Source organism: Dermacentor albipictus, chromosome 1, assembly GCF_038994185.2.
Source record: "Dermacentor albipictus isolate Rhodes 1998 colony chromosome 1, USDA_Dalb.pri_finalv2, whole genome shotgun sequence".
NCBI classification, from domain to species: Eukaryota; Metazoa; Arthropoda; class Arachnida; order Ixodida; family Ixodidae; genus Dermacentor; species Dermacentor albipictus.
Window position 1 is genome coordinate 429,371,352 of NC_091821.1, and position 12,910 is coordinate 429,384,261.

At 49.8% G+C, this 12,910-nt stretch overlaps 1 protein-coding gene across 1 annotated transcript; it reads left to right on the forward strand.

The window, feature by feature from the left end:
• Positions 1 to 9,441: 9,441 nt before the first annotated feature.
• On the forward strand, positions 9,442 to 11,598 carry LOC139054307 (neprilysin-2-like). Its single transcript, XM_070531123.1, has one exon. It carries the CDS (start codon positions 9,442 to 9,444, stop codon positions 11,596 to 11,598), a length of 2,157 nt encoding a protein of 718 aa, XP_070387224.1.
• Positions 11,599 to 12,910: the final 1,312 nt, after the last annotated feature.

The window sequence follows — 12,910 nt, forward strand, 5'->3', positions numbered from 1 at the left end:
TACATGGCTTTTAATTCTAGCATTTTTGTATACACCTCCTTAATCCTTTTTCTCTTCCTCAAAACTTCTCTATTTACCTTGTACTGCTACCTATGCCTGTAATGGATCCGGTCGTATCAATCCCTTCCCCCTTTTTTTTCAGCAATGCTCCAAACGTCTCCTGCCTATCTTTACTGCTGACCAATTGATGCTTCCATCCACATCCACTTCCATCCAAGCGCTTCTGGAATGTGTACGTTACCTACGTCTCTCACTGGCTGAATACTTTCGCATGCCATTAGGATGTGCTAAGTGGCCTTCGGATGTTTGCTGCAGCTGAACTCCGTTAGGAAACTCGAATCCCGTGAAGAAACTTCAGGGAGCCGTCTTACGTACATTAATTTTTATAAATTGAAAAGCCGCCGTTGTCAACCTCTTATGAGGTGAAAGGTCAAAAACCTGAATTACAATACGAAAACAGCAGTGAAAAGTGCAAACAGTCGCAGAAGGTCTGTTATGTTCAATGAATATTATTTCAAATAAACGCGTTTAAAAAATGATGGCCCGAAACACAAATGCCAGCAATATCCGCGAGTGATGCAAATGCTATAAGCACGCATTACGAATAATATATTTTTATGGTCCCCAACAACGCGGGGAATGTGGCGATAAACATACCTCTCGGCCGCCATTGCATACGGTCGCTAATTAGCATAATTCGCGCGGCTCGTCGCACCACAAATTGCGGAGTAAGATCTCTGCAATGGCGGCCCAGCGCCACGTCACGCAACGTCAAATTGACGTTTACGAAACGGCCCTTTCTGTGACGCTTCTCACGTGATATTGCTTCAGCCAATCAGCAAGCTCACACTGGCGCTATCTTGTACCGCCACCATCTATTCGAGGAATTGCAGATGCATTGCAGGGACTTCTGCACGCTACCGTTCACTTCTTTTATAAAGCAATATAGTCGCAATATAGCTGCCAAGGATCACAAGAAATTACTAGTCGATAAAATTTGCAGCTTCACGTCGCGTCACGTTTCATCATCTGAACGAAAACGCAAAATTGCACTTTACTAAACTTCCGCTTGCAGGCACAAGTGTCAAAACAGGTGACCTCTCGACAGGCAACCATGAGAGTCAACAGGGCAGATAATGGCGGCCGTGCAGCCGCTATGCGTGTCGAGAATAGAGTCCCCTGACGAAAGCAAGTCCCCTTGCCGAAACATTGTTCAACCACTCTCGATAGATCATTGCGAGTCCACGGAGGTTGTCTCTATGGGAGAGACGTTGGTTATTTAATTGTTTTTTCTACGAGCGCTTGGAGTAGCACTGAAAATGCTTTTGCGAGGGCGGGCATGGGTTCTTCATCCTGATTTTTGGTATTCATGCGGCATGGTCTTCGCTGGCGCGAACCGACGCTAACGTCTTTTTGAATTAGTTTGAGCAGAATTTTTGTTTTTACTCTCGCACATACGTTTAGAGCAAGCGTATACGTAATATAGACCCTAGTCACCATCCGTCGGCGCAGCCCGTGGAGCAGCATTGGGGAAACAAGCCCACAAGTTCGCATCTGCCTTTCTATTTTTATAATTTGCTTAATTTGCTTTGGGCAGTGTTCTAAGCTGACTGCTGCAGTGTTGCAAAACCACTGAAAGATTGCGCCTCTGCTAGTATTTCTGCTCGCCCTATGTTTCGTGGGCGCTTAACTGAAATACGTGGTTGCCGCGTATTGCAGTCTCTTGACCAGAGTTTCCAGTAGAATGAACTAGAATAAAGTTGAGTGGCACGAGCGGCTGGCGCTGCGCATGTTTTGCAGTGAGGCGCCTGACGACGAAAAATACTGTGGCAACGCTGTGAGCAAAGCTGACGCCTGAAGGCGCCTAAACGATAGGCGCATGTAGAAGCAACAGCAGGCCCAGGACACCTGGCTGTTCACCGCTGAAGACGTAAGTGCAACCCGCTTTTTGCTCGCGCATGTGTCTTAGGTAGCACAGAAAGAACAGCGCTTCAAGACGGGACACAAGTTTGTGTCCGGTCTGTGCGTGGTCGGTGCCTTCGAACGGAGATAATTGTTCCCTGTCTTGTTGCACACTCAGTGAACCAAGCTGACGGGAGGTTCATTGAAGAGCGGCTCATACCAAGTGCATTCATGGCGCGGCTCGCTAAAGCTTTGGCGTGAAAAGTGTTCATTGAGAAGCGGCACGTACTCAGTGCATTGGTAGCACAGCCTGCTAATGCGTCGGGTTGGTGTCCTTCGGAAACCTTTGTGACGTGGGTTTGATTCCGTTCAGCGTCGAAGAAATTTAAGGGGTATTTTTTGTCATTCGAGAGCGGCCCATATTCCCAGTGACACGCACCTAGTTACTCAAGTTGGCGTCAAAGGCGTTCATTAAAGGGCAGCACATAGCTACTCGCACATACCCAGTCACTCACGTTGACATCAAAGATGTCTTTGGAGACTAGCACATGCCGAGTGGCAGATATCCGGCATTTCAAGTCGGCGTCATAGAGTTTCTTCGAACCGCGGTACCTACCCAGTCTCGCGTCTACGGTGACCCATGACGGCGTGGTAGATGTGCCTTGAAGAGCGGTATGTATGTACACGTTGCAGCATACTCCCCAAGTTGGTCCAAGCGTAAGTTTCGAACTGTGTTGCCTCAACACAACATCCATATGCGCTACCCATTTGACCACTGACTACCCAGTGACGCGAGTAGGTGGGAAAAATGTTAGATACAAGTATAGATACAAACGTACATTGATACAAACGTAGATAGCCCCCGGAAATTGCGTGAATTACCCAAAGAATGCTAACGATTAAAATTGCGGCAGAATTCATGTCGCTATGACTGTGGATGGTGATGCGATTAGCCTTCGAGTAATGTAGTGACACACCGTATTTCTGAAGTCACGTGTGTTTAACATCTGAAACTGTCATTCTGAGTCTCCCAGGTAAGGCGCCGAGCATCGACAATCTAAGGCCCATCTCCCTGACGTCGTTTGTTGGGAAGATGGCCGAGCACGCCATGCTTAACCGCCTCACTGACCATCTCGTGTCTAACGAATGCTATACACAGAACATGATTATATACACAACATGACTGGTCAAGCACCAGATCATTGACTCTACCTCCGCCGACACTAAGGCAATTCTCGGCTTGGATCTGGAAAAGGCTTTTGACAACATGTCGCACGATTTTATTCTCAAGAGCCTGACAGAGTGTAACGTCGGCAAACGGGCGTACAATCTCATGCGCTCCTTCCTTTCCTTGAGGTCCACTAGACTCAAGATTGACGAGTTTTTGACCCACGAAATTCAGCTTGGGCCAAAGGGAACACCTCAGGGGGCGGTGTTCTCCCCGACGCTCTTCAACATCTCCCTGATCAACCTGTCGAGGGCCTTGAACAAAATCCCGAACATTAACTACACGATCTACGCGGATGACATCACCATCTGGTGCTCCAGCGGATGTGAGGATTAGGGTCGAGGGTGCATTGCAAGAGGCCATCGATGCGACGGAGCGGTAGCTTATCCCCATCGGGCTAAGGTGCTCGCCCGCTAAATTCAAGCTCTTGCTCTACAAGAGGCCCAGAGGCGGTTCTCACCGGTCCTGGAAGCCAGCAACAGAGAGCCACATTACGTTATTCACCGGTAAGGGCTCCCCAGTAGACACTCTCTGGTTCCTAGGAATATTTATCGAGTCGAACAGGGCCAATGGAGTCGCCCTCAAGCGCATTTGTTCCAAGACCGAAAGCGCTCTCGGCCTGATCCGAAGAATCGCCAACAGGTACCGCGGAGTCAGGGAAGACAATCTGATCCGGATTATCCACGCCTTCGTGCTATGCCACCTCGCTTATTCAGCGGCTATGCACAACTGGCTCGTATCGGAACGCAACAAGATCAATGCCCTAATCAGAAGAGTCTTCAAGCTTGCCCTCGGCCTTCCCATTCGAACGCATACAAGAGGCCTCCTCAATTTGGGAATTCACAACACGTTCGAAGAAATCGTTGAAACCCAAGAATTTTCCCAGTTTTTCAGACTCTCTGTTGCCCCAGCGGGCCGAGCCATACTTGGCAAGCTGGGACGTAACCCCACGGTCGTGAATCTCGACGCTGTGAAGCTGCCCAACGACTTAAGATCCAAGATTTACATACACCGGATTCCACGCAATATGCATCCCACCTACAACGAAGGACGAAGACGAGCCAGGGGTAAAGCTCTGCTCGCCAGTGCCCGCTTGAAAAAGGACCGAACATGCTTTGTACGTTCAAGAAGAGGCCTTCTCCTCAGTGGTCATCGACTGTGATTCTAAAATACTTAGCTGCGCTACCATCCGCACTTCTAATTCCAGCGTTGCAGAGCAGGTCGCTATTGCTCTTGCATTGACGGACAGTGTGCATGACACGATATATTCAGATTCCAAGGCCGCTGCTAGGGCCTTTCAGATGAGAATCACGTATCACCCAAAGTGCTAAAGACATGAAACATAACTCTTTGGTCTGGTTCTCTGCGCACCTTGGAACCATTGAGGGTGGCTCGATCAACCCCAACGAGGAGGCGCACTCGGCTGCACGAGGTTTGACTGACCGTGCGCTGGGTAACGCGTCCTCTCCTGGGCGACCCGAGCCTCTCTGCTCGTACAACGAAATTTGCAAACATAATTATCTGTCAAAAAGACTCCTGTCTTTGCCGCACTGCTCGCTGTGCAGGGCCCAGGCAGTCACTCTCAGACTACTGCAAACAAGCACTTACCCGAGCCCCGCAGCGCTACACACAATGTACCCCGAACGGTTCCCAAGTCCGGATTGCCCTCTGTGTGGTGACTATGTGGACTTCGAACATGTCCTGTGGGGCTGCGCCTCTGCCGGTCCACCTTTGAGAAAATGATGAAGCCAATTAGGGCCCAGAATCAGGCCTCTCAAATCCTGGCAGTCCAAAGGCTCGCGAGAGGGCCGTCAGGTTTCACCTGATGGTCCCCGAGTGGGCCTAGACAGGTCACGTTGAGTTTCATCATCATCATCATCAGCCTGGTTACGCCCACTGCAGGGCAAAGGCCTCTCCCATATTTCTCCAACAACTCCGGTCATGTACTAATTGTGGCCACGCCGTTCCTGCAAACTTCTTAATCTCATCCGCCCACCTAACTTTCTGCCGCCCCCTGCTACGCTTCCCTTCCCTTGGGATCCAGTCCGTAACCCTTAATGACCATCGGTTATCTTCCCTCCTCATTACATGTCCTGCCCATGCCCATTTCTTTTTCTTGATTTCAACTAAGATGTCATTAACTCGCGTTTGTTCCCTCACCCAATCTGCTCTTTTCTTATCCCTTAACGTTACACCTATCTTTCTTCTTTCCATAGCTCGTTGCGTCGTCCTCAATTTGAGTAGAACTCTTTTCGTAAGCCTCCAGGTTTCTGCCCCGTAGGTGAGTACTGGTAAGACACAGCTATTATATACTTTTCTATTGAGGGATAATGGTAACCTGCTGTTCATGATCTCAGAATGCCTGCCAAACGCACCCCAGCCCATTCTCATTCTCCTGATTATTTCCGTCTCATGATCCGGATCCGCCGTCACTACCTGCTTCAAGTAGGTGTATTCCCTTACGACTTCCAGTGCCTCGCTGCCTATTGTAAATTGCTGTTCTCTTCCGAGACTGTTAAACATTACTATAGTTTTCTGCAGATTAATTTTTAGACCCACTCTTCTGCTTTGCCTCTCCAGGTCAGTGAGCATGCATTGCAATTGGTCCCCTGAGTTACTAAGCAAGGCAATATCATCAGCGAATCGCAAGTTACTAAGGTACTCTCCATTACCTTTTATCCCCAATTATTCCCAATCCAGGTCTCTGAATACCTCCTGTAAACATGCTGTGAATAGCATTGGAGAGATCGTATCTCCTTGCCTGACGCCTTTCTTTATTGGGATTTTGTTGCTTGCTTTATGGAGGACTACGGTGGCTGTGGAGCCGCTATAGATATCTTTCAGTATTTTTACATACGGCTCGTTTACACCCTGATTCCGTAATGCCTCCAAGACTGCTGAGGTTTCGACAGAATTAAACGCTTTCTCGTAATCAATGAAAGCTATATATAAGGGTTGGTTATATTCCTCAGATTTCTCTATCACCTTATTGATAGTGTGAATATGATCTATTGTTGAGTAGCCTTTACGGAATCCTGCCTGGTCCTTTGCTTGACATAAGTCTAAGGTGTTCCTGATTCTATTTGCGATTACTTTAGTAAATAGTTTGCAGGCAACGGACAGTAAGCTGATCGGTCTATAATTTTTCAAGTCTTTGGCGTCTCCTTTCTTATGAATTAGGATTATGTTAGCGTTCTTCCAAGATTCCGGCACGCTCGAGGTCATGAGGCATTGCGTATACAGGGTGGCCAGTTTCTCTAGAAGAATCTGTCCACCATCCTTTAACAAATCTGCTGTTACCTGATCCTCCCCAGCTGCCTTCCCCCTTTGCATATCTCCGAAGGCTTTCTTTACTTCTTCCGGCGTTACCTTTGGGATTTCGAATTCCTCTAGACTATTTTCCCTTCCATTATCGTCGTGGGTGCCACTGGTACTGTATAAATCTCTATAGAACTCCTCAGCCACTTGAACTATCTCATCCATATTAGTAATGATATTGCCGGCTTTGTCTCTTAAAGCATACATCTGATTCTTGCCAATTCCTAGTTTCTTCTTCACTGTTTTTAGGCTTCCTCCGTTCCTGAGAGCATGTTCAATTCTATCCATATTATACTTCCTTATGTCAGCTGTCTTACGCTTGTTGATTAACTTCGAAAGTTCTGCCAGTCCTATTCTAGCTGTAGGGTTAGAGGCTTTCATACATTGGCGTTTCTTGATCAGATCTTTCGTCTCCTGCGATAGTTTGCTGGTATCCTGCCTAATGGAGTTACCACTGACTTCCATTGCACACTCCTTAATGATGCCCACAAGATTGTCGTTCATTGTTTCCACACTAAGGCCCTCTTCCTGAGTTAAAGCTGAATACCTGTTCTGTAGCTTGATCTGGAATTCTTCTATTTTCCCTCTTGCCGCTAACTCATTAATCGGCTTCTTATGTACTAGTTTCTTCCGTTCCCTCCTCAGGTCTAGGCTAATTCGAGTTCTTACCATCCTGTGGTCACTGCAGCGCACTTTGCCGAGCACGTCCACATCTTGTATGATGCCAGGGTTAGCACAGAGTATGAGGTCTATTTCATTTCTAGTCTCGCCGTTCGGGCTCCTCCACGTCCACTTGCGGCTATGCCGCTTGCGGAAGAAGGTATTCATTATCCTCATATTATTCTGTCCCGCAAACTCTACTAATAACTCTCCCCTGCTATTCCTAGCGCCTATGCCATATTCCCCCACTGCCTTGTCTCCAGCCTGCTTCTTGTCTACCTTGGCACTAAAGTCACCCATTAGTATAGTGTATTTTGTTTTCACTCTACCCATCGCCGATCGACGACGTGATGACGAAAGTATGACGACAACTGCGTGGAAAAGATGACGGCATGACGAGAGTTGGAAGTCAGATTTAGAATAACGACGATGAAACGAGCGTGACCGCATCACGACGAGGTATGACAACGAATGCATGAAGACGACTATATCATGACGACGAAATGACGACGACAGTATGACAACGATGTCAGGTCAATGAGATGACGAGTTTGTGGCGACAATGGTGTCGCGACGACTGTATCATGAAGCCTGTATGACGCTGATGGCGCGGCGACATCGGTATGACGAGAATCGAATGTTGAAGCTAGAGTCACGGCGACTGGGCGGCTATGACGTGACAACGGATCCATGATAGTTATAAAGGGATGACGATGACAAAACGACAGGGTGGCGACGACGGCATAACGAAAGTCCCATGACGAAGTTAGAACGACGACGATGTAACGATCACGACGGCAATACGTTCACAGTATCACAACAAACGAATGGCTACGACTGTACGACGATGACGCATTGAAGATGATGGCATGGCGATAGTCCGCTGACGAAGCTTGAATGAGGACGATGCAGCGACCACGACGGCATCGCGACAGTGGTGTGACAACGAATGCAAGACGACTGTATGACGTCGTTGGCGTGACGATAAAGGCTCGACAACAGTCGGATGGCAAGGCTGAAATGACGACTCATACGTCCACGTGGGACGGCAGATCAGGAGTGAGCATATCCTCTCCATTATCCCAGCCCTGCACAAGTTGCCACCAGATGTGTCAACATCCCTTATTTCGATCAAATCTTCACAAATTCTATATCCGTGTCCTTAGCGATTACTGGTAGAAGAGAGTCGAAAATATTGCGGAGATTTTATTGTTTAGTTTCTCCATCGACACTTATAACTGTGCTAACTTCATTTGGGCACCGGGTCATTGTGTAATAAATTTATATTAAATGACAGACTCCCTTGCCAAAGCTTCTCTGGGTGGCCCAGTCGTTTCCATTTTGCGGGTATGATGGTAGGTCACCAAGATTAAGAAAATCCTGCCTTAATCAAATGGCTGCTAAACAAACTATGGGACTTCCAGCATCCGCAGTTCCCCTGGACTTCTCGATGATGCCCATCACGCCAATATGACGTTGAATGTACGAGATTGTAATGCCGTATTTTACTTATATAATTATTTTCACAGGGCTGGTCAGACGTAGTCCCCTCTCTGTCATTTCTGTAATAAACCGGAGGCAGTTTATCGTTTCTTGTGGTCCTGTCGTCGATTTTCGCTACAATGAAAAATATTTCTCGAGGCTCTGTTTCACAAACTCTGACTACCACTGAGCTCCCAAATTATCCTTTCTGTCAGGGCCTTGGCTCTAGGCGTCAGCTATAGGGACGTTTGCCTTGTCCTGTATGCAGTATCTCTGGCAACACAAGAAGATTGTTCTGATAAATAATATCATCCTCCTTTCCATTTTTTGAAAGTTTATCGTGCAAAATCTCAGTTTTATTTCATTCCGGCACGATTCCTCATCAATTTCTCCATATAGTCTTATTTTACTTTAATTGTAGCGCCTGCTCCTTGGCCATAAGGCTCGGCCTGGCGGTGCCGACGTGGACGCTGCCCGCCTCGGTCTGAAAAGACCGGGCTTCAGGACGCTAATAAAGTTTTGTGAATGAATGAATGCTCCTTGGCCAACAAACCGCAGTGGGTATGTGCCATAATAAGGAAATTATCGTCATGATCATAATCATCACCTGATGAGGTACGTGCAAATGCAGCTCGAGTATTCGCTGTGATATACGTATGGCTGACGGTGACCAAAGGAGCACTGAGACCGTCTCAACAGGTACGGCTACGTCAGCAGAAAGACCGCCAGCTTTACAACGTGACGCGCAGACCGAACGCGGTGGTTGGGCAGCAGCCGTCTGGAGTCTAGCGATAACCACCACAGCGTTGTTGCTGGTGTCGATCGTGATCACCGCCTTCGTTTCGACCACCATGTTCGGCAGCCGGACTTATTCGCAATCTGGGGCTCAAGCAGGGGTGTCTGTGGCGGTGTCGACTAGCCCGAACAGGAGCGGCGTCTTGAACGCGATGCCCAACCGGGGAGCAGCCGCAGCCTGCGACTCAGAGGCGTGCATGGAGCAAGCGCGTCTGCTGCTCCGCCAGATAAATTCCAGCCGAGACCCCTGCGACGACTTCTACGCCTACGTGTGCGAGGATTGGGCGCTGACGCGGCCGCTGCCTCCGGGTGCCGAGAGGCTCTCCATGGACACTATTCTGGTGGACGGCTACGCCGAGCTGCTCGCCGTGGAGCTGCGCGAGAACGCCACGAGATTCCCCGCGCTGCTCTTCCTGATGGACAACTGCCTGCACCCTCAGCCGAGCCTCTTCCCCACGCTATGCGCCATGTTCTTAGACGCGATCCGGCTCAAGCCATGGATGGCTCGAGCGTCATCGAGACACCGGAGGCCAACGGCGACTGAGGTGTCTCGCAAGCTGGCCGTCGCTTACCGACTGTTGGGAGTTGACGCGCTCTTCAGGCCCTTCGTTTTCAAGGGCGGCTTAAGCGCCAAGCGTTTCGTCGGGCTCGCAGAACCATCCACAGTGCTGATGTCTGGCCCGCTGGATAAGAAGGAGTACGAGATGGTCCGAAGGGCTCTCGCGCCCCTCTTGGTCTTCTTTCAGAACGTTACGGACACGGATCTGCTGCAGTTCGAGGAGCGCCTTGCTTTGATGCTGAGTCAACCTCAGCTTGATGCAGAAGCTCTCGCCAATGGCAGCACTGTCAAAGTTCGCGACCTCCCTATCTTGCCGAACCTCGAATGGACGAGCTTCCTGCAGAGCGTGTTCGACAAGGGTCTGCGACCCATCACCGACAAGACGTACGTCAAGCTGAGCTCGCCTGACTACATTGTGCGTCTGACGCGCAGCGACTTACTGCAATTTACGAGCGATCTGCTGGGATACCTCGTGTTCCGCGTCATGATGGTATTGTCACCACTGCTCGATGACCACGACGCGCACGACCAGCTGGCGTCGGTGAGCTACGCGCGGCACCCGGAGTTCCCTCAGGTACTGCCGCAGGCCCACTATTGCCTGCTCCTACTCGACCGCTTCGAGCCGAACCTGCCTCTCCACCTGTCGCGCCACTTTGCTGCGTCTCTTCTGGGTGGCGAAAGCGTCGTGGCTGACATGATGTCGACGCTTCGTGCGGTGCTCTTGGAAACGGTGCAAGCGCGGTTGAGCCTCACGAGCAATGAGTTGCGGGCGCATCTCCGGGACAAACTGAACGCCGTCTCGTGGGAGCCTCTCAGCCCACCGGATCTGAAGAAGGGCACTGTGAGGACCGCCTACGTAGACGACATCTACCCGAGAAACTCGCAAATGCCCGCGGCGCAGCTCTTCTACAACTGGATCCGGAAGTCCCACGAGAAGAAACTGATGTCGCGCATGAACCACAGGCGTGGAGCAGGAGACGCCACAGGCTACCCGGGCTGGACGGGTGGCTTTCTGAGCGCCGAGAGTCGCCTGGTGCCGCCTTACGATCGGCTCGAAATACCACTGCCCGTGTTCGACTTGTTCCTCAACGCGGACCCGGCGCTGCACCCCTTGCAACTGGCGCGGGCTGGGCCCAAGGTGTACCGATCGCTGCTCCGAGCCGTCTACCACTGGGCCTACAACTTCGAGCACAACGTCGCGGCGGACCAGGAAACCAGCGGCGGGAGCATGACGGGTCGTATGGACGGACTTCGGCTCTGCCTCGAGCGCCAGTACGCGGCGGTCGCGTGGGCCGATCAAAGGATCCAGCTGGACGCGTCGCGCACTTCGTGGTCCGACCTTTGGGACTACCTCGCGCTAAGACCGTCGTTGGAGGCGTTTGTGCAGTTTGCTCGGCTCGTGGCGCCCGACTACCGCTTGGCGCTGCTCGAGCACTGGGATGCTGTCCAGCTGTTCTTTGTGTACTACGCGGCCAACCACTGCGAGAACAGTAATCAGCGCTTTCTGCGCAGGATGGCCGCTCGGGGTCCTCACAGTACCGCCTGGTTCCGCGTCAATGGGCCTCTAAGAAACGCGCCCGAGTTTGCCCTGGCCTTCGACTGCAAGCCAGGTTCGTTCATGAACCCAGTCAACAAGTGTGTCTTGCATCAGTGAACTCTTCGGCAATGAATGAAACACGTGTCTTGAAGACATGACTATTAGAGCGCTAGGTTCGTTTAGTTCATTCTTGCGGTTTTTTATTTCTCTGGCGTTCCGTCTAACGTGCTGTTGCCATTCCGTCGTTACGTATGTGTGGCATATGTAATTTTGTATTTGTTTTTTTTGCGGCTATAACGAAGTAACGAAGTAGCGGTCATCTGTCGTCTCGTTTCGTCTGTCCTTGTATATACCTGCGTTGCAATTCAGCAATAACATCACGTAATACCATTTTATGCGACTCTAGTACATGTAGAACGCCTAAGATGTGTTGTTGAATTTCAATTATACGTTAGTGCATGTCCTAACGTCATCTGTCTACCCGCAGTGTGTCTCATAGTCTGCACATTGCAGTGCTGAAGTTGCATGAGGCAAAATTTTACCATACATGCATGATTAAAATAACAAATATTTTGATATTGTGGCTTTTATCTATGCTAGAAGCATCTCCAACCGTCATTCTACGCAACCTGCAACAGAATATCTTATTTTGTTATAGCGCAAGCTTGACACGGACAACAGAAGGCACATCTGACACACACAGCGCTATGTGTGTCAGATGTGCCTTCTGTTGTCCGTGTCAAGCTTGCGCTATAACAAAATAAGATATGCCGTGCCAACAAGCCCCTATTGCTATCCTGCAAAAGAAAGCTAGTCACTTCAAAAGTGTTCGAGGGCCTCTTTGACAACTTCAAAATTACTCGACGTACTACTGCTGCGCTACTCAAGTCATTCTTTCAACTCATGTCCTCTTGTTACTCGCGCACTGACCGGCTGATCAAGTCTTCTAAAACCACAAACACACGTCGCCTACGACACTTGCGGTTTCTGTCTAGTTCTGTGACGGCTTCCTGACTTCTTGCTTCCCTTACACCCTCCTATGTCCTTCTTTTAAATGCGTAAGCATTTCTATGTCCACTCACTGAGGAAAACCGCCGCAGACGCGAGACGCTCGGAAGCCGTCTGTCTTGCCCACAGGGCTTAACACCCACGCTTGCAGAAGGCGAATATAATTGAACCATGTGAATTTGAATACTCGAAGCCGAACAATCGCTCACCAGGAGATGGAAAGAACAAAGACACAATCGACGGCTGAGGAAAAGAACTTCTTCCCTCAACCGGCTGATTGCAGAATATTGCACGCAACTATCTAACCAGCAATGGAACGAGGTGAGCGACGCCGCGGACGGCCGCATCAAGAACGGAACGACGTGGCACCTGCTCAAACATCTTTTAGACAGAACCAGAACCAAAGCTGACCAGGGTCGTA